This window comes from Vanellus vanellus, assembly GCF_965231255.1.
Source record: "Vanellus vanellus genome assembly, contig: HAP1_SCAFFOLD_1848, whole genome shotgun sequence".
Classification (NCBI taxonomy): Eukaryota; Metazoa; Chordata; class Aves; order Charadriiformes; family Charadriidae; genus Vanellus; species Vanellus vanellus.
In genome coordinates, this window is record NW_028127870.1 from 1 (window position 1) to 25,993 (window position 25,993).

At 58.5% G+C, this 25,993-nt stretch overlaps 1 protein-coding gene across 1 annotated transcript; it reads right to left on the reverse strand.

The window, feature by feature from the left end:
- Positions 1-911: 911 nt before the first annotated feature.
- On the reverse strand, positions 912-25,658 carry LOC309684919 (chromodomain-helicase-DNA-binding protein 8-like; the record flags this gene model as incomplete). Its single annotated transcript, XM_082500753.1, is given in 27 exon segments — positions 912-938; positions 941-1,018; positions 1,126-1,365; positions 3,200-3,396; positions 4,015-4,479; positions 7,517-7,725; positions 11,235-11,439; positions 13,111-13,165; positions 13,307-13,382; positions 14,556-14,670; positions 14,793-14,896; positions 17,306-17,395; positions 17,510-17,666; positions 17,798-17,997; positions 20,048-20,259; positions 20,361-20,471; positions 20,588-20,767; positions 21,741-21,908; positions 22,008-22,203; positions 22,285-22,498; positions 22,843-23,098; positions 23,190-23,333; positions 24,416-24,592; positions 24,723-24,966; positions 25,055-25,176; positions 25,286-25,423; positions 25,528-25,658. Coding segments are annotated over 27 exon segments (4,511 nt in total), but the record flags the coding sequence as incomplete, so codon positions are not given.
- Positions 25,659-25,993: the final 335 nt, after the last annotated feature.

Genomic DNA, 25,993 nt, shown 5'->3' on the forward strand with positions numbered 1-25,993 from the left:
CCCGAAATTTGGGGAGAAACCCCCCCAAAAATTGAGGGAAAACCAAAAAAATATTGGGGGAAAACCCCCCAAAATTGGAGCTTTCCCCGAAATTTTTTGGGGGGTCCCCCCCGAAATTTAAAAGGGGGGGGGGGGGCACTAATCCCCATTGGGGGGTCCGGAGCCCCCCCCAAAAATAGGGGGGGACCCCAAAATTTGGGGGACCCCCAAAAATAGAGGGGGGACCCCCAAAAATGAGGGGGGACCCCCAAAAATGAGGGGGGACGGCACAGAGGACCCCCCAACCCCCCCCCCAGAAGGGGGGTTAAACCCCAGAGGGGGGGTCCGGAGCCCCCCCAAAAATAGGGGGGGACCCCAAAATTTGGGGGACCCCAAAAATAGAATGGGGACCCCCAAAAGTAGAGGGGGGACCCCCAAAAATGGGGCGGGGGGGGCACAGAGGACCCCCAAACCCTCCCCCAGAGGGGGGGTTAAACCCCAGAGGGGGGGTCCGGAGCCCCCCCAAAAATAGGGGGGGTCCCCAAAATTTGGGGGGACCCCCAAAAATAGAATGGGGACCCCCAAAAATAGAGGGGGGGACCCCAAAAATGAGGGGGGGGGCACAGAGGACCCCCAACCCCCCCCCAGAAGGGGGGTTAAACCCCAGAGGGGGGGTCCGAAGCCCCCCCAAAAATAGGGGGGGACCCCAAAATTTGGGGGGGACCCCAAAAATGAGGGGGGGACCCCCAAAAATAGAGGGGGGGGCACAGAGGACCCCCAAATCCCCCCCAGAAGGGGGGTTAAACCCCAGAGGGGGGGTCCGGAGCCCCTAAAATAGGGGGGACCTAAAATAGGGGGGGAGGGAGCCCAAATCGAGGGAGGGGACCCCAAAATTTTTGGGGGGGGAGGGGGGACCCCCAAAATCCACTCACCTCCACCAACTTCTTACTGTTCTTCTTCTGGGGGGGGCGGGGGGGTCGCGAAGGGCCCCGTTGGGGACCAACCGGTGCTTTTGGAAGGTCAACTTCAACCCCTCTTCCTGCGTAGAAGGGGGGGGGAACCCCCCAAAAAATTTAGGGCCCCCCCAAAATTTTAAGCCCCCCCCCAAATTTTTTTAGGGGGGGGGGAACCCCCCGAAAAACTCACGTCTTTGATTTGGACGGTGAATTCTTTCTCCTCGTGGCGCAGTCGGGCGTAAGGGGGGGGGTCGGCGGGGGGGGCAAAGGGGGGGGGGGTTGAGGGGGGCAAAGGGGGGGGGGGCAAATTGGGGGGTAACCCCCCCCCCCCCCTGAAACCCGCCCCCCCCCCCCCAAAATCTTCCGGCGGCCATTCGCCCGCCAAAACCGCCCGGCAGATCAGGTCCAGGCGGCGGATGAGGGCTCGGTCCTGCGGGATAAAACAAAATAAAATTAAAAGGAGGGCCCCCCCCCAAATTTGGGGACCCCCCCTCGAAAATTTGGGGGGGGTCACGTGGTCCTCAGGGCCCCCCCAAATTTTGGAGGGGTCTCCAAGTGGGTCCCCCCCCCCCCCCCCACCGCCCTCTTTACCCTCTTTATTTCAGCGTGAGGGTGATGGTTTGGGGGGACTGTTAAAAATTTGGGGGGGGGGCACCAAAATTTGGGGGGTGGGGGGATTTGGGGACCCCCCCTCGAAAATTTGGGGGGGGTCACGTGGTCCTCAGGGCCCCCCCCAAATTTTGGAGGGGTCTCAAAGTGGGTCCCCCCCCCGCCCTCTTTACTTCAGCGTGAGGGTGATGGTTTGGGGGGGTGTGTTAAAAATTTGGGGGGGGCCACCAAAATTTGGGGGGGTTGGGGGGAATTGGGGACCCCCCCTCGAAAATTTGGGGGGGTCACGTGGTCTTCAGGGCCCCCCCCAAATTTTGGAGGGGTCTCAAAGTGGGTGCCCCCCCCCCCCATGTCATGTTTGGGATGGTAAAGTAACTTTGGGGGGGTGGCCAGTAAATTTGAGGGGGGGCCACCAAAATTTAGGGGGGTGGGGGGAATTGGGGACCCCCCCTCGAAAATTTTGGGGGGGTCACGTGGTCCTCAGGGCCCCCCCCAAATTTTGGAGGGGTCTCCAAGTGGGTCCCCCCCTCCCCCCACTTTATTTCAGCGTAAGGGTGATGGTTTGGGGGGGATTGTTAAAAATTTGGGGGGGCCACCAAAATTTGGGGGGGGTGGGGGGATTTGGGGACCCCCCCTCGAAAATTTGGGGGGGGTCACGTGGTCCTCAGGGCCCCCCCCAAATTTTGGAGGGGTCTCCAAGTGGGTGTCCCCCCCCCCATGTCATGTTTGGGATGGGCACGTAACTTTGGGGGGGTGGCCAATAAATTTGAGGGGGGACCACCAAAATTTAGGGGGGGTGGGGGGAATTGGGGACCCCCCCTCGAAAATTTGGGGGGGGTCACGTGGTCCTCAGGGCCCCCCCCAAATTTTGGAGGGGTCTCCAAGTGGGTGCCCCCCCCCCCCCATGTCGTGTTTGGGATGGGCAAGTAACTTTGGGGGGGTGGCCAATAAATTTGGGGGGGGTCACCAAAATTTAGGGGGTTGGGGGAAATTGGGGACCCCCCCTCGAAAATTTGGGGGGGGTCACGTGGTCCTCAGGGCCCCCCCCAAATTTTGGAGGGGTCTCCAAGTGGGTGTCCCCCCCCCCCCGCCCTCTTTACCCTCTTTATTTCAGCGTGAGGGTGATGGTTTGGGGGGATTGTTAAAAATTTGGGGGGGGGGCACCAAAATTTGGGGGGGGTGGGGGGATTTGGGGACCCCCCCTCGAAAATTTGGGGGGGGTCACGTGGTCCTCAGGGCCCCCCCCAAATTTTGGAGGGGTCTCAAAGTGGGTGCCCCCCCCCACCACTTCATTTCAGCGTGAGGGTGATGGTTTGGGGGGATTGTTAAAAATTTGGGGGGGGGCACCAAAATTTGGGGGGGGTGGGGGGATTTGGGGACCCCCCCTCGAAAATTTGGGGGGGTCACGTGGTCTTCAGGGCCCCCCCCAAATTTTGGAGGGGTCTCCAAGTGGGTGCCCCCCCCCATGTCATGTTTGGGATAGTAAAGTAACTTTGGGGGGGTGGCCAGTAAATTTGAGGGGGGCCACCAAAATTTAGGGGGGTGGGGGGAATTGGGGACCCCCCCTCGAAAATTTGGGGGGGTCACGTGGTCCTCAGGGCCCCCCCCAAATTTTGGAGGGGTCTCCAAGTGGGTGCCCCCCCCCCCCCCCTCACCTTGGGCCAGTCGTGGAGGTGGGGGAGGGGCGGCCCTGGGAGGGGGCCCGGCGGGGGGGGGAGGGGCGCCGGCGACCCCCCCCCACCGGAAGTGGGGGGGGACTCCTCTTCCTCCTCCTCCTCCTCCTCCTCTTCCTCCTCCTCTTCCTCTTCCTCCTCCTCTTCCTCCTCCTCCGCTCCACAAGAGGGTTCCGCACCTGGAAAAGGGGGGAAAAGGGGGGGGGGAGGGGCGTTTTTGGGGGGTTTTGGGGGGTCCGGGTGGGAGTCGGACCTCCCCCACCCCCCAGAAGATGGAGCTGAGGGGGTCCCCGAGAAGATGGGGGGTCCCCAAAACCCGGGGGGGGTCCCCAAAAGGAAAAGGAGGGGTTAAAAGGGAAAGGAAGGTTCGACGTGGTTTTGGGGTTCCACCAGCATCTAAGGGGGGTTCCTCGAGGAGGGATGGGGTCCCACCAGGGGTTGAGGTCCTCCAAGGAGGGATGGAGTCCCACCAACGTTAGGAGGTCCTCCAAGGAAGGATGGGGTCCCACCAGGGTCAGGAGGTCCTCCAAGGAGGGATGGGGTCCCACCAGGGGTTGGGGAGGTCCTCCAAGGAGGGATGGGGGCCCACCAGGGGTTGGGGAGGTCCTCCAAGGAGGGATGGGGGCCCACCAGGGGTTGGGGAGGTCCTCCAAGGAGGAATGGAGTCCCACCAACGTTAGGAGGTGCTCCAAGGTGGGATGGGGTCCCACCAGGGGTTGGGGAGGTCCTCCAAGGTGGGATGGGGTCCCACCAGGGTCAGGAGGTCCTCCAAGGAGGATCTGGGGGTTGTCCCTCACCCCTGTCCTCATCGCTGTCCTCGTCGCAGGAGGACGAATCGGAGACGGAGGCCGAAAGCTTCTCCAATTCCGAATCCTCATCCTCCGCCGGCGCCGGTGGGGTCGGCCGTCCCAGAAGACCTTGAGGCGGTTGAGGCGGAGCTCCTCCTGCGACCTCCCCTTGAGCTCGGAGATAACGCCAACGGGCCACCGCGAAGGAGAAGTCGGGATCGCCCAAGATGGAACATTCCGGTTGGACCAATCCGTGACGAGCGGCTCCGCGGAGAAGTTCTCCGTCGTGGTGACCACGTTGCCACCACGGTGGGAGGTCGGGTCCAGGAGGAGGACACAGGGCCAACCGGGCCGGGAGGAGAGGGTGACGCAGGACCTGCTCGCGGAGAAGACGCAGGAGGGACAACCGACGAAGTCCCCGAGAAGCTCGAGCGGCCGAGACGGGCGAGACCGGGACGGAAGGATCCGGAGGTTCTGGAGAAGAAGGAGAAGATCGGAAAAGCCACCGGTGAGGTCAGCAGGGTCACCGCGGGGGGAGGGGGGAGGGTCAAAGGCACCGCTGAGGTGGTCACCACCCGTCGTTGGGTGGTCACCACCAGCAGGTTGGTCAGTGTCACCCTTGAGGTGGTCAATGTCACCCTTGAGGTGGTCACCACCATCAGATTGGTCACCGTCACCCTTGAGGTGGTCACCATCAACCTTGAGGTGGTCAATGTCACCCTTGAGGTGGTCACCACCATCGTTGGGGTGGTCAATGTCACCCCTGAGGTGGTCACCACCACCCTCGAGGTGGTCACCACCATCGTTGAGGTGGTCAATGTCACCCCTGAGGTGGTCACCACCATCGGTTGGGGTGGTCAATGTCACCCCTGAGGTGGTCACCACCATCGGTTGGGGTGGTCAATGTCACCCCTGAGGTGGTCACCACCAGCAGGTTGGTCACCATCCACCCTTGAGGTGGTCACCACCATCGTTGGGGTGGTCAATGTCACCCCTGAGGTGGTCACCACCATCGTTGGGGTGGTCACCGTCACCCTTGAGGTGGTCACCACCATCGGTGGGGTGGTCATTGTCACCCCTGAGGTGGTCACCATCAACCTTGAGGTGGTCAATGTCACCCTTGAGGTGGTCACCACCATCAGATTGGTCACCGTCACCCTTGAGGTGGTCACCATCAACCTTGAGGTGGTCAATGTCACCCTTGAGGTGGTCAATGTCACCCCTGAGGTGGTCACCACCATCGTTGGGGTGGTCAATGTCACCCTTGAGGTGGTCAATGTCACCCCTGAGGTGGTCACCACCATCGGTTGGGGTGGTCAATGTCACCCCTGAGGTGGTCACCACCAGCAGGTTGGTCACCATCCACCCTTGAGGTGGTCACCACCATCGTTGGGGTGGTCAATGTCACCCCTGAGGTGGTCACCACCATCGTTGGGGTGGTCACCGTCACCCTTGAGGTGGTCACCACCATCGGTGGGGTGGTCATTGTCACCCCTGAGGTGGTCACCATCAACCTTGAGGTGGTCAATGTCACCCTTGAGGTGGTCACCACCATCAGATTGGTCACCGTCACCCTTGAGGTGGTCACCATCAACCTTGAGGTGGTCAATGTCACCCTTGAGGTGGTCAATGTCACCCCTGAGGTGGTCACCACCATCGTTGGGGTGGTCAATGTCACCCTTGAGGTGGTCAATGTCACCCTTGAGGTGGTCACCACCATCGTTGGGGTGGTCAATGTCACCCTTGAGATGGTCATCATCACCCTTGAGGTGGTCAATGTCACCCTTGAGGTGGTCACCACCATCAGATTGGTCACCGTCACCCTTGAGGTGGTCATCATCACCCTTGAGGTGGTCAATGTCACCCTTGAGGTGGTCACCACCATCGTTGGGGTGGTCACCGTCACCCTTGAGGTGGTCACCACCATCGTTGGGGTGGTCACCGTCACCCTTGAGGTGGTCACCACCATCGTTGGGGTGGTCAATGTCACCCTTGAGATGGTCATCGTCACCCTCGAGGTGGTCACCACCATCGGTTGAGGTGGTCAATGTCACCCCTGAGGTGGTCACCACCATCGTTGGGGTGGTCAATGTCACCCCTGAGGTGGTCACCACCATCAGATTGGTCACCGTCACCCTTGAGGTGGTCACCATCAACCTTGAGGTGGTCAATGTCACCCTTGAGGTGGTCAATGTCACCCTTGAGGTGGTCACCACCATCGTTGGGGTGGTCAATGTCACCCCTGAGGTGGTCAATGTCACCCTTGAGGTGGTCAATGTCACCCTTGAGGTGGTCACCACCATCGTTGGGGTGGTCAATGTCACCCCTGAGGTGGTCACCATCAACCTTGAGGTGGTCAATGTCACCCTTGAGGTGGTCACCACCATCGTTGGGGTGGTCAATGTCACCCCTGAGGTGGTCACCATCAACCTTGAGGTGGTCAATGTCACCCTTGAGGTGGTCACCACCATCGTTGGGGTGGTCAATGTCACCCCTGAGGTGGTCACCATCAACCTTGAGGTGGTCAATGTCACCCTTGAGGTGGTCACCACCATCAGATTGGTCACCGTCACCCTTGAGGTGGTCACCATCAACCTTGAGGTGGTCAATGTCACCCTTGAGGTGGTCAATGTCACCCCTGAGGTGGTCACCACCATCGTTGAGGTGGTCAATGTCACCCCTGAGGTGGTCACCACCATCGTTGAGGTGGTCAATGTCACCCCTGAGGTGGTCACCACCATCGGTTGGGGTGGTCAATGTCACCCCTGAGGTGGTCACCACCAGCAGGTTGGTCACCGTCACCCTTGAGGTGGTCACCACCATCGTTGAGGTGGTCAATGTCACCCCTGAGGTGGTCACCACCAGCAGGTTGGTCACCATCCACCCTTGAGGTGGTCACCACCATCGTTGAGGTGGTCAATGTCACCCCTGAGGTGGTCACCACCAGCAGGTTGGTCACCATCCACCCTTGAGGTGGTCACCACCACCGTTGGGGGTGGTCATCATCACCCCTGGGATGGTCAACGTCCTCAACCCACCAGGAAGCCCCAATCCCCACGGAGACGTCCCCCAACCCCACGGAGACGTCCCCCAACCCCACGGAGACGTCCCCCAACCCCACGGAGACGTCCACCAACCCCACGGAGACGTCCACCAACCCCACGGAGACGTCCACCAACCCCACGGAGACGTCCACCAACCCCACGGAGACGTCCACCAACCCCACGGAGACGTCCACCAACCCCACGGAGACGTCCACCAACCCCATGGAGACGTCCCCCAACCCCATGGAGATGTCCCCCAACCCCACGGAGACGTCCACCAACCCCACGGAGACGTCCACCAACCCCACGGAGACGTCCACCAACCCTATAGAGATGTCTACAAACCCCATAGAGATGTCCACCAACCCCAGCAGCACCATGAAGAACCCCGTATCTCCACAGGGAGGTCCCCAACCCCACGGAGAAGGTCCCCGCCCCCACGGAGAAGGTCCCCGCCCCCTCCGTACCATCTCCAGGAGCCGGTGGGAGGCGGCAAACCTGCCGGCACATGGCGACGAAGCCGTGGAAGAACTTGGTGAGGTTCTCATCCGTCTTCTTCTCCAATCTGGCCAAGGTACGGAAACGACCCCACCGGAAACGACCCACTTCGGGGTCAAACTCCACCCCGAAACTGGAGGCCACCCGGTAGAAATCCGCCTGCTCCCGACGGGTCCACCTGCGACCCCCAAGAAAACAAAAACCCCAACCCCAAAGAGGTCTTCTTCAGCCCCAAAATCCAAAAACGGAGGTCCTACGCCTCAAGATGTCCTCCGTGAGGTCCTCAGAACCTAAAATCCGGAGCGAGGGGGTTCCTGCCGCTCCGAAAGACCATGGATGAGGTTCTGCACCCCAAAAACGGCAGTTATGGGGTCCCACCACCCCAAAAACGTCAGTTATGGGGTCCCACCAGCCCAAAAACGTCAGTTATGGAGTCCCACCACCCCAAAAACGTTAATTATGGAGTCCCACCACCCCAAAAACGTCAGTTATGGAGTCCCACCACCCCAAAAACGTCAGTTATGGGGTCCCACCACCCCAAAAACGTTAATTATGGAGTCCCACCACCCCAAAAACGTTAATTATGGGGTCCCACCACCCCAAAAGCGTCAGTTATGGAGTCCCACCAGCCCAAAAATGTCAGTTATGGGGTCCCACCAGCCCAAAGACCCAAGGACGGAGGCCCTGCACCCCAAGATGTCCTCTGTGAGGTCCTCAGACCCTAAAATCCCGGACAAGGGGGGTCCTGCAGCTTAAAAAGGCTATCGATGAGGTTCCTGCACCCCAAAAACGTCCATTATGGAGTCCCACCATATTCCTGGCACCCCAAAACCTCCATCCATGGTCTCCAAGATCCACCAAAACCCCCTGTAGATGCTCCTGGCACCCCAAAACCTCCATCCATGGTCTCCAAGCCCCACCAAAACCCCCCGTAGATGCTCCTGGCACCCCAAAACCTCCATCTGTGGTCTCCAAGTCCCACCAAAAACCCCTGTAGATGTTCCTGGGACCTCAAGACCTTCATCCGTGGTCTCCAAGTCCCACCAAACCTCCATCCATGGTCTCCTGGGACCCCAAAACCTCCATCCATGGTCTCCTGGGACCCCAAAACCTCCATCCATGGTCTCCAAGTCCCACCAAAACCCCCCATAGATGCTCCTGGCACACCAAAACCTCCATCCGCGGTCTCCAAGTCCCACCAAACCTCCATCCGTGGTCTCCAAGTCCCACCAAAACCCCCCGTAGATGCTCCTGGGACCCCAAAACCTCCATCCATGGTCTCCAGGCCCCACCAAAACCCCCCATAGATGCTCCTGGCACCCCAAACCCCTCCATCTGTGGTCTCCGAGCCCCACCAAACCTCCATCCGTGGTCTCCAAGTCCCACCAAAACCCCCTGTAGATGCTCCTGGGACCCCAAAACCTCCATCCATGGTCTCCAAACCCCCCAAAACCTCCATCCATGATCTCCAAGCCCCACCAAAACCCCTGTAGATGCTCCTGAGACCTCAAAACCTCCATCCATGGTCTCCAAGTCCCACCAAAACCCCCTGTAGATGCCCCTGGCACCCCAAACCCTCATCCATGGTCTCCAAGTCCCACCAAAACCCCCCGTAGATGCTCCTGGGACCCCAAAACCTCCATCCATGGTCTCCAAGTCCCACCAAAACCCCCCGTAGATGCTCCTGGGACCTCAAGACCTCCATCCATGGTCTCCAAGCCCCACCAAAACCCCCTGTAGATGCTCCTGGGACCTCAAGACCTCCATCCATGGTCTCCAAGCCCCACCAAACCCCCCGTAGATGCTCCTGGCACCCCAAAACCCTCCATCCATGGTCTCCGAGCCCCACCAAACCTCCATCCATGGTCTCCAAGTCCCACCAAAACACCCCGTAGATGCTCCTGGCACCCCAAACCCTCCATCTGTGGTCTCCAAGTCCCACCAAAACCCCCCGTAGATGCTCCTGGCACCCCAAACCCTCCATCCGTGGTCTCCAAGTCCCACCAAAACCCCCTGTAGATGCTCCTGAGACCTCAAAACCTCCATCCATGGTCTCCAAGTCCCACCAAAAGCCCCCGTACATGCTCCTGGGACCCCAAAACCTCCATCCATGGTCTCCAAGTCCCACCAAAACCCCCCATAGATGCTCCTGGCACCCCAAAACCTCCATCCATGGTCTCCAAACCCCCACCAAACCTCCATCCATGGTCTCCAAGCCCCACCAAAACCCCCCGTAGATGCTCCTGAGACCCCAAAACCTCCATCCATGGTCTCCAAGCCCCACCAAAACCCCCTGTAGATGCTCCTGAGACCTCAAAACCTCCATCCATGGTCTCCAAGCCCCACCAAAACCCCCCATAGATGCTCCTGGCACCCCAAAACCTCCATCCGTGGTCTCCAAGTCCCACCAAAACCCCCCGTAGATGCTCCTGGGACCCCAAAACCTCCATCCGTGGTCTCCAAGTCCCACCAAACCCCCTGTAGATGCTCCTGAGACCTCAAAACCTCCATCCATGGTCTCCAAGTCCCACCAAAACCCCTGTAGATGCTCCTGAGACCTCAAAACCTCCATCCATGGTCTCCAAGCCCCACCAAAACCCCCTGTAGATGCTCCTGGGACCTCAAGACCTCCATCCATGGTCTCCAAGTCCCACCAAACCCCCCCGTAGATGATCCTGGCACCCCAAAACCTCCATCCATGGTCTCCAAGTCCCACCAAAACCCCCGGTAGATGCTCCTGGGACCCCAAAACCTCCATCCATGGTCTCCGAGCCCCACCAAACCCCCCGTAGATGCTCCTGGGACCCCAAAACCTCCATCCATGGTCTCCAAACCCCCCAAAACCTCCATCCATGATCTCCAAGTCCCACCAAACCCCCTGTAGATGCTCCTGAGACCTCAAAACCTCCATCCATGGTCTCCAAGTCCCACCAAAACCCCCTGTAGATGCTCCTGGGACCCCAAAACCTCCATCCGTGGTCTCCAAGTCCCACCAAAACCCCCAGTAGATGCTCCTGGGACCCCAAAACCTCCATCTGTGGTCTCCAAGTCCCACCAAACCCCCCCGTAGATGCTCCTGGGACCCCAAAACCTCCATCCATGGTCTCCAAACCCCCCAAAACCTCCATCCATGATCTCCAAGCCCCACCAAAACCCCCCATAGATGCTCCTGGCACCCCAAAACCTCCATCCATGATCTCCAAGTCCCACCAAACCCCCTGTAGATGCTCCTGAGACCTCAAAACCTCCATCCATGGTCTCCAAGTCCCACCAAAACCCCCTGTAGATGCTCCTGGGACCCCAAAACCTCCATCCGTGGTCTCCAAGTCCCACCAAAACCCCCAGTAGATGCTCCTGGGACCCCAAAACCTCCATCTGTGGTCTCCAAGTCCCACCAAACCCCCCCGTAGATGCTCCTGGGACCCCAAAACCTCCATCCATGGTCTCCAAACCCCCCAAAACCTCCATCCATGATCTCCAAGCCCCACCAAAACCCCCCATAGATGCTCCTGGCACCCCAAAACCTCCATCCATGATCTCCAAGCCCCACCAAAACCCCCCGTAGATGCTCCTGGGACCCCAAAACCCTCCATCCATGGTCTCCAAGTCCCACCAAACCTCCATCCATGGTCTCCGAGTCCCACCAACCCCCCTCCCCGAGCCCCCCCCCCCCTCCCCCAGGCGGACCTCTGCTGCTTCTCCCGACGGGCCATCTCCTTGAGCTTGCAGGTGGCCTCGCAACGGCGCCGCCGGCGGTCCCCCCGCTCGGTCCCCTCCCCCCGCAGCTGCTCCCGTTGGTAGGACCTTTGACAGGCGGCGATGAGGCGGCGCAGCCGCGCCGTCAGCACCGAACCCGCCGGCCAGAAGGGTTGTCCCGGTTGAGGGGGTTGACCTTGGGGGAAGGAGAAGAGGAGGAGAAGGTCACCGGAGAGGTCCCGGGAAGTCCTACCGACCTGCTTGAGGTCGCTATGGGTCTCCTTGAGGTCGCTACGGGTCTCCTTAGGGTTCCTATGGACCTCCTTGGGGTCCTGTGGGTCTCCTTAAGGTCCCTATGGATCTCCACGAGGTCCTGTGGGTCTCCTTGAGGTCCCTATGGATCTCCACGAGGTCCTGTGGGTCTCCTTGAGGTCCCTATGGATCTCTTGAGGTCCCTATGGATCTACTTGGGGTTCCTGTGGGTCTCCTTAGGTTCCTATGGATCTCTTGAGGTCCCTATGGATCTACTTGGGGTTCCTGTGGGTCTCCTTAGGTTCCTATGGGTCTCCTTGAGGTCGCTACGGATCTCCTTAGGGTTCCTATGGACCTCCCTGGGGTCTTGTGGGTCTCCTTAAGGTCCCTATGGATCTCCTCGAGGTCCTGTGGGTCTCCTTAGGTTCCTATGGGTCTCCTTGAGGTCCCTATGGATCTACTTGAGGTTCCTGTGGGTCTCCTTAGGTTCCTATGGGTCTCCTTGAGGTCCCTATGGATCTACTTGAGGTTCCTGTGGGTCTCCTTAGGTTCCTATGGGTCTCCTTGAGGTCGCTACGGATCTCCTTAGGGTTCCTATGGACCTCCTTGGGGTCCTGTGGGTCTCCTTAAGGTCCCTATGGATCTCCTCGAGGTCCTGTGGGTCTCCTTGAGGTCCTTATGGATCTCTTGAGGTCCCTATGGATCTACTTGGGGTTCCTGTGGGTCTCCTTAGGTTCCTATGGGTCTCCTTGAGGTCCCTATGGATCTACTTGAGGTTCCTGTGGGTCTCCTTAGGTTCCTGTGGGTCTCCTTGAGGTCCCTGTGGATCTACTTGAGGTTCCTGTGGGTCTCCTTGAGGTCCCTATGGATCTCCTTGAGGTCCCTATGGGTCTACTTGGGGTCCCTATGGGTCTACTTGGGGTCCCTATGGGTCTACTTGGGGTCGCTATGGGTCTACTTGGGGTCGCTATGGGTCTACTTGGGGTTCCTGTGGGCCTCCTCGAGGTCCCTATGGGTCTCCTCAGGTTCCCTATAGACCACCTCAAGGTCCCTATGGGTCTCCTCGAGGTCCCTATGGGTCTCTTTGGTGCCCTATAGACCACCTCGAGGTCCCTATGGGTCTCCTCGAGGTCCCTATGGGTCTCTTTGGTGCCCTATGGGTCTCCTCGGGGTCCCTATGGGTCTCTTTGGTGCCCTATAGACCACCTTGAGGTCCCTATGGGTCTCCTCGAGGTCCCTATGGGTCTCTTTGGTGCCCTATGGGTCTCCTCGAGGTCCCTATGGGTCTCTTTGGTGCCCTATAGACCACCTCGAGGTCCCTACGGGTCTCCTCGAGGTCCCTATGGGTCTCCTCAGGTTCCCTATGGGTCTCTTTGGTGCCCTATAGACCACCTTGAGGTCCCTATGGGTCTCCTCGAGGTCCCTATGGGTCTCCTCAAGGTCCCTATGGGTCTCCTCAAGGTCCCTATGGGTCTCTTTGGTGCCCTATAGGTCTCCTCGAGGTCCCTATGGACCTCCTCGAGGTCCCACAGTGATATGGGGCAGAACCACCCTATGGGGGGGGGGGGGAGGGGGACAACACGTCCCTATAGGGCAGGTGTCCCCCCAAACTTACCTTCATCCCCGTCCACCACCGAGATCTCCTCATCCAGCAGCATCAAGGGGTCGGCCTGGAGGGGGGGGGGGGGGGGGACATCAGGGTCACCCCACTGTCCCTCCCCCCCCCAAAATTTGGGGGGTGACATAGAGGGGAACGTATGGGGCAGATGATGGGGGGGGGAAGCGGTGGAGTGTCTTCTCCTCATCCTCACCTCCTCGTCCACCTCTTTGGCCGTCCCCGCGAGAGGTTTATATTCGGGGTCTTCGCAGTCCTTCTCGAAATCCACACTGGGGGGGGGGGAGAGAGAGACCCCCAAAAATGAGGACAACCCCCCCAAAAAACTCAACACCCTAAAAAAAAAACCCCAAAATTCCCCCAAATCCCCCCAAAAATCCACCATTTCCCCCCCCCCCCCCAAATTTTTTGGGGGGTACCTCAGCCCGTGAGGTTGAACTCAACCCGGCCCGGAGCCGGTCGGTATTAGCATGGCGTGGTCATCAGCGGCAGCCCCAAAATTTGGGAAGGGGGGGGACACACCCCAAAACCTCCAAAAAAGGTGTCGGGAGACCTCAAAGAGGACTCAGGACCCCAAAAAAGGTCTCAGAACCCCCAAAATCTTCAAAAAACGTCTCAGGAGACCTCCAAAAAGCTCTCAGGACACCCAAAAACCTCCAAAAAACATCTCAGGAGACCTCCGAAAAGTTCTCAGGACACCTCAAAACCTCCAAAAATGGTGTCGGGAGACCTCAAAGAGGACTCAGGACCCCAAAAAACGTCTCAGGACACCCCAAAACCTCCAAAAAACATCTCAGGAGACCTCCAAAAAGTTCTCAAAACACCCAAAAACCTTCAAAAAAGCTCTCAGGAGACCTCCGAAAAGTTCTCAGGACCCCACAAAACCTCCAAAAAACGTCTCGGGAGACCTCGAAGAGGACTCAGGACCCCAAAAAACGTCTGAGGATGCCAAAAACCTCCAACAAACATCTCAGGAGACCTTCAAAAAGTTGTCAGGACCCCTCAAAACCTCCAAAAAAGGTGTCGGGAGACCTCGAAGAGGACTCAGGACCCCAAAAAACGTTTCAGGACACCACAAAACGTCCAAAATACATCTCAGGAGACCTCCAAAAAGTTCTCAGGACACCCAAAAACCTCCAACAAACATCTCAGGAGACCTTCAAAAAGTTCTCAGGACCCCTCAAAACCTCCAAAAAAGGTGTCGGGAGACCTCACAGAGGACTCAGGACCCCAAAAAACATCTGAGGATGCCCAAAAACCTCCAACAAACATCTCAGGAGACCTCCAAAAAGTTCTCAGGACACCCAAAAACCTCCAACAAACATCTCAGGAGACCTCCAAAAAGTTCTCAGGACCCCACAAAACCTCCAAAAAACGTCTCGCGAGACCTCGAAGAGGACTCAGGACCCCCAAAAAAGGTCTCGGGACCCCCCCCGAGAACTCACCCTTCGCCCACGTCCAGGCGCTGCTCGGCGGCGATGGCCTTCTCGTCGGGGCGACCGGCCTTCTCCAAGAAGCAGAGGGCGGGGTCGGCGCGCATGGTGTTGTACTTCTCGTAACCTGCGTGTGTCCGTCCGTCCCCCCCCCGAAAAACAAAACAACACCAAACCACCCCAAATCACGACCCCGATTCTGCCGGATTTCACCCCAAAATCAGGGCCCCCCCCCCCCAAAAAATATACCGTGTTTGAAGACGCCGATGAGGAGGGATTTGTCGGCTTCGGAGTCCCACCAAGAGGTCGGCACCTCCAGCTGCTCCACCAGAGGGAACCAGATGTCGATCTCGCTGTGGGACAGGAGGGGGGGGAGGAGAAGTGAGGGGGTGTTGGGGGGTCCAGGGTAGGCCGAAGTGGGGCAGGAGGAGTCCAGGAGAACCTCAACGTGGGGTTGGAGCACCTCCAAGAGGTTCTGGAGAACCTCAACGTTGAGTTGGAGCACCTCAAAGAGGTTCTGGAGAACCTCAACGTTGAGTTGGAGCACCTAAAAGAGGTTCTGGAGCACCTCAAAGTGGAGTTGGACACCTCAACGTGGGGTTGGAGCACCTCAAAGAGGTTCTGGAGAACCTCAACATGGGGTTGGAGCACCTCAAAGTGGAGTTGGAGAACCTCAACGTTGAGTTGGAGCACCTAAAAGAGGTTCTGGAGCACCTCAAAGTGGGGCTGGAGCACCTCAAAGTGGAGTTGGACACCTCAACATGGGGTTGGGGAACCTCAAGGTGGGGCTGGAGCACCTCAACGAGGTTCTGGAGAACCTCAATGTGGGGTTGGAGCACCTCAACGAGATTCTGGAGAACCTCAACGTGGGGTTGGAGCACCTCAACGAGGTTCTGGAGCACCTCAACGAGGTTCTGGAGCACCTCAACGTGGGGTTGGAGCACCTCAAAGAGGTTCTGGAGAACCTCAAAGTGGAGTTGGACATCTCAACATGGGGTTGGGGAACCTCAACGTGGGGTTGGAGCACCTCAAAGAGGTTCTGGAGCACTTCAACGTGGGGTTGGAGCACCTCAAAGAGGTTCTGGAGAACCTCAACGTTGAGTTGGAGCACCTAAAAGAGGTTCTGGAGCACCTCAAAGTGGAGTTGGACACCTCAACATGGGGTTGGGGAACCTCAACGTGGGGTTGGAGCACCTCAAAGAGGTTCTGGAGAACCTCAAAGCCCCTCGTGGTGGGGCTGAAGCACCTCAACGAGGTTCTGGAGCACCTCAACGTGGGGTTGGAGCACCTCAACGAGGTTCTGGAGCACCTCAACGTGGGGTTGGATCACCTCAACGTGGGGTTGGAGCACCTCAACGAGGTTCTGGAGAACCTCAACGTGGGGTTGGAGCACCTCAACGAGGTTCTGGAGAACCTCAAAGCACCTCATGGTGGGGCTGGAGAACCCCAACCAAAACACCCCAGAGAGGTTCTGGAGAACCTCAAAGCCCCTCGTGGTGGGGCTGAAGCACCTCAACGTGGGGTTGGAGCACCTCAACGTGGGGTTGGAGAACCTCAAAGCACCTCATGGTGGGGCTGGAGAACCCCAACCAAAACACCCCAGAGAGGTTCTGGAGAACCTCAAAGCCCCTCGTGGTGGGGCTGAAGCACCTCAACGTGGGGCTGGAGAACCTCAACGTGGGGTTGAAGCACCTCAACGAGGTTCTGGAGAACCTCAACGTGGGGTTGGAGCACCTCAACGAGGTTCTGGAGAACCTCAACGTGGGGCTGGAGCACCTCAATGAGGTTCTGGAGCACCTCAACGTGGGGTTGGAGCACCTCAACGAGGTTCTGGAGAACCTCAACGTGGGGTTGGAGCACCTCAACGAGGTTCTGGAGCACCTCAACGTGGGGCTGGAGCACCTCAACGAGGTTCTGGAGCACCTCAACGTGGGGCTGGAGAACCTCAACGAGGTTCTGGAGAACCTCAACATGGGGTTGGAGCACCTCAAAGAGGTTCTGGAGCACCTCAATGAGGTTCTGGAGAACCTCAACGTGGGGTTGGAGCACCTCAGTGAGGTTCTGGAGAACCTCAACGTGGGGTTGGAGCACCTCAAAGTGGAGTTGGAGAACCTCAACGTTGAGTTGGAGCACCTAAAAGAGGTTCTGGAGAACCTCAACGTGGGGTTGGAGCACCTCAAAGAGGTTCTGGAGAACCTCAACGTGGGGTTGGAGCACCTCAAAGTGGAGTTGGAGAACCTCAACGTTGAGTTGGAGCACCTAAAAGAGGTTCTGGAGCACCTCAAAGTGGAGTTGGACACCTCAACATGGGGTTGGGGAACCTCAACGTGGGGTTGGAGCACCTCAAAGAGGTTCTGGAGAACCTCAAAGCCCCTCGTGGTGGGGCTGAAGCACCTCAACGAGGTTCTGGAGCACCTCAACGTGGGGTTGGAGCACCTCAACGAGGTTCTGGAGTACCTCAACGTGGGGCTGAAGCACCTCAACGTGGGGCTGGAGCACCTCAACGAGGTTCTGGAGCACCTCAACGAGGTTCTGGAGCACCTCAACGTGGGGCTGGAGCACCTCAACGTGGGGTTGGAGCACCTCAACGAGGTTCTGGAGAACCTCAACGTGGGGTTGGAGCACCTCAACGAGGTTCTGGAGAACTTCAACGTGGGGTTGAAGCACCTCGAGGTTCTGGAGAACCTCAAAGCCCCTCGTGGTGGGGCTGGAGAACCCCGAGAAGATTCTACAGAACCCCCCAGAAGGTCCCGTGGACTCACCTGGCCACCGCCCCCGCCAACACCTTCTCGGCCTGGTCCCCGATCACCTCCTGCCGTAGGTAGTAGAGCATCCGTACCCTCAGCAGAACCCTGGAAGACGCCGAAACAACGGTCAACCACCGCAACTCAACCGAGGAGATGGTTTGAAGATGGGTTGAAGTTGGGACCTCCTTGAAGACCCCCCAGAAGATCTTCTCCACCCACTTGTTGCATTGATGTTTGAGGTGTTTCTTGTAGCTCTCGTCTTGGAAGAGGGTATCCGGATTGTACTTCCGAATCCACTCCGCTTTGTGGACATCAAAAGTACTTTGAGATTTGACCTTCTTCCCTTTCCGTCCACGAGGAACCGGGATGGAAAGTCCTGAAGATAACGGGGGGGGGGAGAAGAACCCAAAAAAAAACCACCACCGTCAAAAGTTGGGACCTCGGAGAAGTCCACCGCTTGTCCGCTACCTCCGTCCCATCCCGAAAAAGTTCTCCTAGATCCCTCACCCGAGTGGTTTTGGAGCTCCTTGGCTTTGCCGTTCTCGGTGGGGCTGATGAGGTCCCAGATGAAGCTCTTGATGTTCTCGTCGCCGCGATAGTGGAGAAGACAATAGACCAAGATGGTGCGGCAGATGGTCTCCACGTCGCGTTCCGAAAGACGACGTTTGAACCTCCCGTGGGACAAGATCTCCCGCCAGCGGCCCCACCTGGGGTGGGGTGGGGTGGGGTGGGGTGGGGAGAAGACAGGAGATGGGGCAGAGGTCAGGGAGGTCCCCGGTTGGAGGTTCTCCACCTCTCGGCGGTCAGCTCGCCACCAAACATCTCGTGGTTGCCACCAAAACACACCTACAGCTGGATCTGACCTCCTCGAGCCACCCAGAACCTCCTCATGGTGGCCACCACAGCAGACCTGGACCTTGTCCACTCTTCTCCAAGCTCATGGTGGCCACCAAAGCACACCTACAGCTGGACCTGACCTCCTTGAGCCACCCAGAACCTCCTGGTGGTGGCCACCAAAATACATCTAAAGCTGGACGTGACCTCCTCATGGTGGCCACCAAAGCACACCTAGAGCAGGACCTGACCTCCTCTCGCCACCCAGAACCTCCTGGTGGTGGCCACCACAGCAGACCTGGACCTTGTCCACTCTTCTCCAAGCTCATGGTTGCCACCAAAACACACCTACCCCTGGACCTGACCTTTCTCCACCCAGAACCTCCTCGTGGTTGCCACCAAAGCACACCTAGACCTGGACCTGACCTCTCTCCACCAAGAAACTTCTTGTGGTGGCCACCACAGCAGACCTGGACCTCGTCCACTCTCCTCCAAGCTCATGGTTGCCACCAAAACACACCTACCCCCGGACCTGACCTTTCTCCACCCAGAACCTCCTCGTGGTTGCCACCAAAGTTCACCTAGACCTGGACCTGACCTTTCTCCACCAAGAACCTTCTTGTGGTGGCCACCAAAGCAGACCTGGACCTTCTCCGCTCTCCTCCAAGCTCATGGTTGCCACCAAAGCACACCTACCCCCGGACCTGACCTTTCTCCACCCAGAACCTCCTCGTGGTTGCCACCAAAACACACCTACAGCTGGACCTGAGCTCTCTCCACCCAGAACCTCCTCGTGGTTGCCACCAAAACACACCTACCCCCGGACCTGACCTTTCTCCACCCAGAACCTCCTCGTGGTTGCCACCAAAGCACACCTACCCCCGGACCTGAGCTCTCTCCACCCAGAACCTCTTTGTGGTTGCCACCAAAACACACCTACAGCTGGACCTGACCTTTCTCCACCCAGAACCTCCTCGTGGTTGCCACCAAAGTTCACCTAGACCTGGATCTGACCTCTCTCCACCCAGAACCTCCTCGTGGTTGCCACCAAAACACACCTACAGCTGGACCTGACCTCTCTCCACCCAGAACCTCTTTGTGGTTGCCACCAAAACACACCTACCCCTGGACCTGAGCTCTCTCCACCCAGAACCTCTTCGTGGTTGCCACCAAAACACACCTACAGCTGGACCTGACCTTTCTCCACCCAGAACCTCCTCGTGGTTGCCACCAAAACACACCTACCCCTGGACCTGACCTTTCTCCACCCAGAACCTCTTTGTGGTTGCCACCAAAACACACCTACAGCTGGACCTGACCTTTCTCCACCCAGAACCTTCTTGTGGTGGCCACCAAAGCAGACTTGGACCTTCTCCGCTCTCCTCCAAGCTCATGGTTGCCACCAAAACACACCTAGACCCGGACCTGACCTTTCTCCACCCAGAACCTCCTCGTGGTTGCCACCAAAGCACACCTAGACCTGGACCTGACCTCTCTCCACCCAGAACCTCCTCGTGGTTGCCACCAAAACACACCTACCCCCGGACCTGAGCTCTCTCCACCCAGAACCTCTTTGTGGTTGCTACCAAAACACACCTACCCCCGGACCTGACCTTTCTCCACCAAGAACCTCCTCGTGGTTGCCACCAAAGTTCACCTAGACCTGGACCTGACCTCTCTCCACCCAGAACCTCCTCGTGGTTGCCACCAAAACACACCTACCCCTGGACCTGAGCTCTCTCCACCCAGAACCTCTTTGTGGTTGCCACCAAAACACACCTACCCCTGGACCTGACCTTTCTCCACCCAGAACCTCCTCATGGTTGCCACCAAAACACACCTACCCCTGGACCTGACCTCTCTCCACCCAGAACCTCCTCGTGGTTGCCACCACAGCCGAGGTGACCTCCTGCTCGTCCTCACCCGTAAACCAGGAGATGTTTCTCCACCCGGAAGCAGTCGGTGCGGCCGTAGGCGTGGTGGAGAGCGTGGTGGTGCCGGTCGTGACGTCGGGACCGTGGTCTCTCCTCGTCTTCGCTCTCCAGGTCGGAGAACTCCACCAGGTCATCGTCCCGAAGAGTGCTGAAGTGTCGCGTCTGCTTGCGCACCCGGGGCGTGTCGATCACCAGGTTGTTCTGGCCACCGGGATGGAGAAGACCCGTCAGAAGCCCACCCCGGCCACCGCCATCCTTCCCCCCCCCCCCCCCTCCTTTTTTTTTGGGCTTCATTCTCCAACCTTGCTGTTGAGAAGGTCCAAGTCCAGGTCGGCTTTCTTGGCCCACTTCTGCCAGAAGTTGGGATCATCCAAAGCGATGTCCGTGCGGTTTTCGGAAGCCACGAAGCTGGCCTGAAGTTTTTTTTGGGGGGGGGGAGGAGATGTTGGTGGCCACCACCGAGGTGGGAGATGTCCACCACCACCACCACCACCTCGTCCTCGGTGGTGGGAAAAGCAGGTGGAGATACCTTAGCGAAGGTGGACCCCTTCCCTTCGCTCTCGATGGTGATGGTGGTGGTCCGACGCAGCAGGATCTGGTCGATGTCCTCTTCGCAGAACTTGGAACCTTCGTCGTCTTCTTCCATGATGGCCGCGTAGGCCCCTTTGCGCAGAAGGTCCTCGATCTCCTTTTTGGAGAACTGTTGGATCTGCTCAGAAGATGGACAAACGGGATGGGCAAAGGAGGTGGGCGACCTCAGGCGGCTCCCGGTCCCACCTCAAAACCCGGGCGGGGGGGGACCTTCAAGATTAGGGTCTTCTCACCACGGATCCCGTGGAGAACCTCAACCCCGGGGTCTTCCCACCACGGTTCCCGTGGAGAACCTCAACCCTGGAGTCTTCCCACCACGGATCCCGTGGAGAACCTCAACCCCGGGGTCTTCCCACCACGGTTCCCATGAAGAACCTCAACCCCGGGGTCTTCTCACCACGGTTCCCGTGGAGAACCTCAACCCCGGGGTCTTCTCACCACGGATCCCGTGGAGAACCTCAACCCTGGAGTCTTCCCACCACGGATCCCGTGGAGAACCTCAACCCCGGGGTCTTCTCACCACGGATCCCGTGGAGAACCTCAACCCCGGGGTCTTCACACCCCACTTCCCTTTGAAGATCTCCATCCCCGTGGTCTCCAACCCCATTTCCTTTGGTAGATCTCCATCTCCATGTTCTTCAACCCCACTTCCCTTGGAAGATCTCCATCCCCGTGGTCTCCAACCCCGTTTCCCTTGGAAGATCTCCATCCCCACTGTCTCCAACCCCGTTTCTTTTGGTAGATCTCCATCTCCATGTTCTTCAACCCCATATCCCTTGGAAGATCTCCACATTCATGGTCTCCAACCCCATATCCCTTGGAAGATCTCCATATTCATGGTCTCCAACCCCGTTTCCCTTGGAAGATCTCCATCCCTGTGGTCTCCAACCCCGTTTCCCTTGGTAGATCTCCATATTCATGGTCTCCAACCCCGTTTCCCTTGGAAGATCTCCATCCCCATTATCTTCAACCCCGTTTCTTTTGGTAGATCTCCATCCCCATGGTCTCCAACCCCGTTTCCCTTGGAAGATCTCCATCCCCGCCATCTTCCCCGCCCCGCCCCACCCCGTTTCACCCGCAAGACCTCTTACCCCGGCGATGTTGCCCTCCCGGCCGCTCATGGACTGCAGCACCGCCTTGTCCAACCCCAACTTGAGACTGGCCTTATCGAACATCTCCCTCTCGTAGGAGTTGCGGGTGATGAGACGATAGACCTTCACCGCTTTGCTCTGCCCGATGCGGTGACACCGCGCTTGGGCCTGGCAGAAGAAAGACCCGGCAGGTGGGTCACCACGGTTGGAAACCGCCGGGAAGGGGAACCGGGAGAGAGGAGAAGACGGGGTGGAGCCGGCGGTCACCTGGAGGTCGTTTTGGGGGTTCCAATCGGAATCGAAGATGATGCAGGTGTCGGCGGCCGTCAAGTTGATGCCCAGGCCACCGGCGCGGGTGCAAAGGAGGAAGACGAAGCGATCGGAGTCGGGTTTGCTGAAGCGGTCGATGGCGGCTTGACGGAGGTTGCCCCGTACCCTTCCATCGATGCGTTCGTAGAGGTACCTACCGAGGTGACCCAAACCCACCGTCACGGAGAAGTCCCGCCCCTCGTTCCGGGACGACCTCCGTCATCTCCTTTTTTACCTCTTCTGGATGAGGTAGTCCTCCAAAATGTCGAGGCATCGCACCATCTGGGAGAAGATGAGCACCTTGTGGCCGCCGGCCTTCAGTTTGGGCAAGAGTTTGTCGATGAGGACCAGTTTGCCGGCCGAGCGGACCATGGCCTGCAGGTGGAAGTCGTGAGGGACGTGGTGGTGGCACGATTCCCGAAATTCGGCCAAGATCTTCTCCTCGGCACCTGTTGGGTGGAGGCAAAGACCGTCGGCTGGGGGGTTGGGGGGGGGGACAACAACCGAGACCTTCTCGGGAGACGCCCCACCAAAGCAAAGCTCGGAGAACATCAAAGCTCAACCAGATGAGCTGGTGGACCTCCTCCACCGGGACGTTGAGGCCACCGGGAGGTTCTACAGAGGTCGGGGAAGGGAAAGCCCAAAAGCCGAGAGGCCACCGAGCCCCCGGCCAGAAGAAAGGAGGAGGCCAGGAGAAGCAGGGACAAGGCGGTGTTGACCTCTGAGGTTGTCCACCGGTGGCGGGAGGAGACGGGACGCCCCACCGGCTCCTTGGCCGCCCTGGGGTCCTCACCGTTGATGAGGTAGGGGTGGTTGCAGCACTTGCGGAGCTCCATCATGGTGTTGAGAAGGTTGGGCATGTTGGTGTGACCGGCGCCTTTGGAGAGGAAGGAGAAGTTCTTCTCCAGGATGGCCCGATAATACTTCTTCTGAATGTTGGTCAACTCCACCTCAATGATGGTCTCTTGTTTGGGCGCCAGGTTCTTCTCCACGTCCTCCTTCAGCCGACGGAGCATCATGGGCTTGAGGATGGCCTGGAGCTTCTGCACCTGGAGGTGGGACCAGCGGGGAGAGGTCACCACGGGCCAGGTAGGACCTCGGTGGTCAGGGATAGCTCTGGGGTGTCCTCCTCCTCCTCACCTGCTCCTCCGTCTTGAGGTCCCCAAAGTCCTTGAGGAACTCGGCCTCGGAAGGGAACTGGGAGGGCTCCAAGAAGTGCAGGAGACTGAAGAGCTCTTCCACCGTGTTTTGGAGTGGAGTACCCGTCAAGAGGACTTTGTGCTCCTGATGACCGAGAAGGTGCAGAGGTGGGACATGCCCAAACATCTCCAGGTATGACCAGTGTCCCTCAAACACCTTCAGGGCCATCCCCTGGGGTGTGGGACATGCCCAAACCTCTCCAGATGCCACCAAGACCCCCACAAACACCTTCAGGACCATCCCTTGGGGTGTAGCACACCCCCAAACATCTCCAGATGCCACCAAGACCCCCACAAACACCTTCAGGACCATCCCTTAGCGTGTGGGACACCCCCAAACATCTCCAGATGCCACCAAGACCCCCACAGGCGCCTTCAGGACCATTCCTTGGGGTGTGGGACACCCCCAAACATCTCCAGATGCCACCAAGACCCCCACAAACACCTTCAGGACCATTCCTTGGGGTGTAGCACACCCCCAAACATCTCCAGATGCCACCAAGACCCCCACAAACACCTTCAGGACCATTCCTTGGGGTGTGGGACACCCCCAAACATCTCCAGATGCCACCAAGACCCCCACAAACACCTTCAGGACCAGCCCTTAGCGTGTGGGACACCCCCAAACATCTCCAGATGCCACCAAGACCCCCACAGGCGCCTTCAGGACCATTCCTTGGGGTGTAGCACACCCCCAAACATCTCCAGATGCCACCAAGACCCCCACAAACACCTTCAGGACCATTCCTTGGGGTGTGGGACACCCCCAAACATCTCCAGATGCCACCAAGACCCCCACAAACACCTTCAGGACCATTCCTTGGGGTGTGGGACACCCCCAAACATCTCCAGATGCCACCAAGACCCCCACAAACACCTTCAGGACCATTCCTTGGGGTGTGGGACACCCCCAAACATCTCCAGATGCCACCAAGACCCCCACAGGCGCCTTCAGGACCATTCCTTGGGGTGTAGCACACCCCCAAACATCTCCAGATGCCACCAAGACCCCCACAAACACCTTCAGGACCATCTCTTGAGGAGTCGGACATGCTGAAGCCTCTCCAGATGCCACCAAGACCCCCACAGGCGCCTTCAGGGGACCCGGCGGAGGAGAGATGGGCTGTCCCCGTCCCCTCCTTTCTCCAGCCCCACCCCAGGTCTCACCAGGTCCATGTGCTTGAGGCTGTCGAGGAGTTTGCAGTTGCGGTTCTTGAGGCGGTGGGCCTCGTCGATGATGACGCACCGCCACTCGATCTCCCGTAACTCGGGACAATCGGAGAGGATCATCTCGAAGGTGGTGATGAGGGCGTCGAACTTGTAAGCGCCGGGAATGAGACGGCCCTGGAAAAACAAAAGGAGAGGAGACGAAGGCGGTTCCAAGCTCGGTGGATTGGGGAAGTTCTCGAGAAGGTCCACCCGGAGAAGATCCTCCTCCTCCTCCCCCAAAAAAAAAAGCAAAAAGCCGCTTTACCCGCGAGTCTTTGCAGTACATCTCGTACTGTTGGATCATCTGCCGCGAGGCCAAACTGCCGTGGTAGACGATGCTGTTCATCTCCGTCCAAGTGTTGAACTCCCGTTCCCAGTTGGTGATGGTGGAGAGCGGAGCGATGACCAAAAAAGGTCCCCGAATGCCCACGTTGTAGACCTCTTGTAAGAAAGCGATGGATTGGATGGTCTTGCCCAAACCCATCTCGTCGGCCAAGATGCAGTTCTGCCTGCGGGGAGGAGAAGGAGGCGGTGGGGTCGGCGGAGGTGGTGACCCCCTCCTCCGCGTCCCCCGTCCCGTCTCCTCCTCCCCCTCACCTGTTGTACCAGTTGAAGAGTAACCAGTTGACCCCTTCCAGTTGGTACTCCCGAAGCTGATTGTGGTTCTTGTACTCGTGGGAGAGCTCCAACTTCTTCCAGGAACCGGCTTGAGGACGGGGCTGGAGGAGAGAAAGAAAAAACCCCCCCAAAAAAAAAAAAAGCGGGAGATGGAGAAGACGCCGAGGTGGAGGACGGCGGGTGGAGGTGGGAGAAGATCCAGAAGCTCACCAAGCGCTTGAGCTCCGGGTGACGGGATTGGATGCGCTTGAATTCGCCGATCTTCCCTTCGTCTACGTCCTCCTTCAGCTCCCAAGTGCTGTCCTCGTAGGGTAAGGAGCACCACTTCACCAAGTAGTAGACCACCGGCTGCGACCAGGGGTGGGACGGGTCAAGGAGAAGACGGCGGTGACGGAGAAGGTCATTTTTAAGAAAGACGGAGGTCCACCACCCCCCCACCGCCCCGTCCTCACCTCCCCGTTGTCTTTGTCCACGCTGTGGGACTCGTCCAAGATGCGGTCCACCTCCACGTAGTCGGGGTTGAAGGGTTCTTCGTCCTTCGGGAGGAGACGGAGAGGGGGGTGGGATCCACCAACTTCGAGATCTTCTCCCCAAACTCCATTTTTCCTCCCCAAAACCCCGTTTTCCCCACCGGAAACCCCCTTCTTCCTCCCCAAAACCCCCATTTTCCCACCCCCAAAACCCCATTGTTCCTCCCCAAGAAACCATTTTCCTCCCCAAAACCCCCTTCTTCCTCCCCAAAACCCCCCTTTTGCTCCCATAGACCCCATTTTCCCCCCAAAAAAACCATTTTTCCTCCCCCAAAACCCCATTTCCCCCCCAAAACCCCCCTTTCCCTCAAAAAACCCCATTTTTCCCTCCCAAAACCCCATTCCCCCCCCAAAAACCCATTTTCCTCCCCAAAACCCGTTTTCCCCC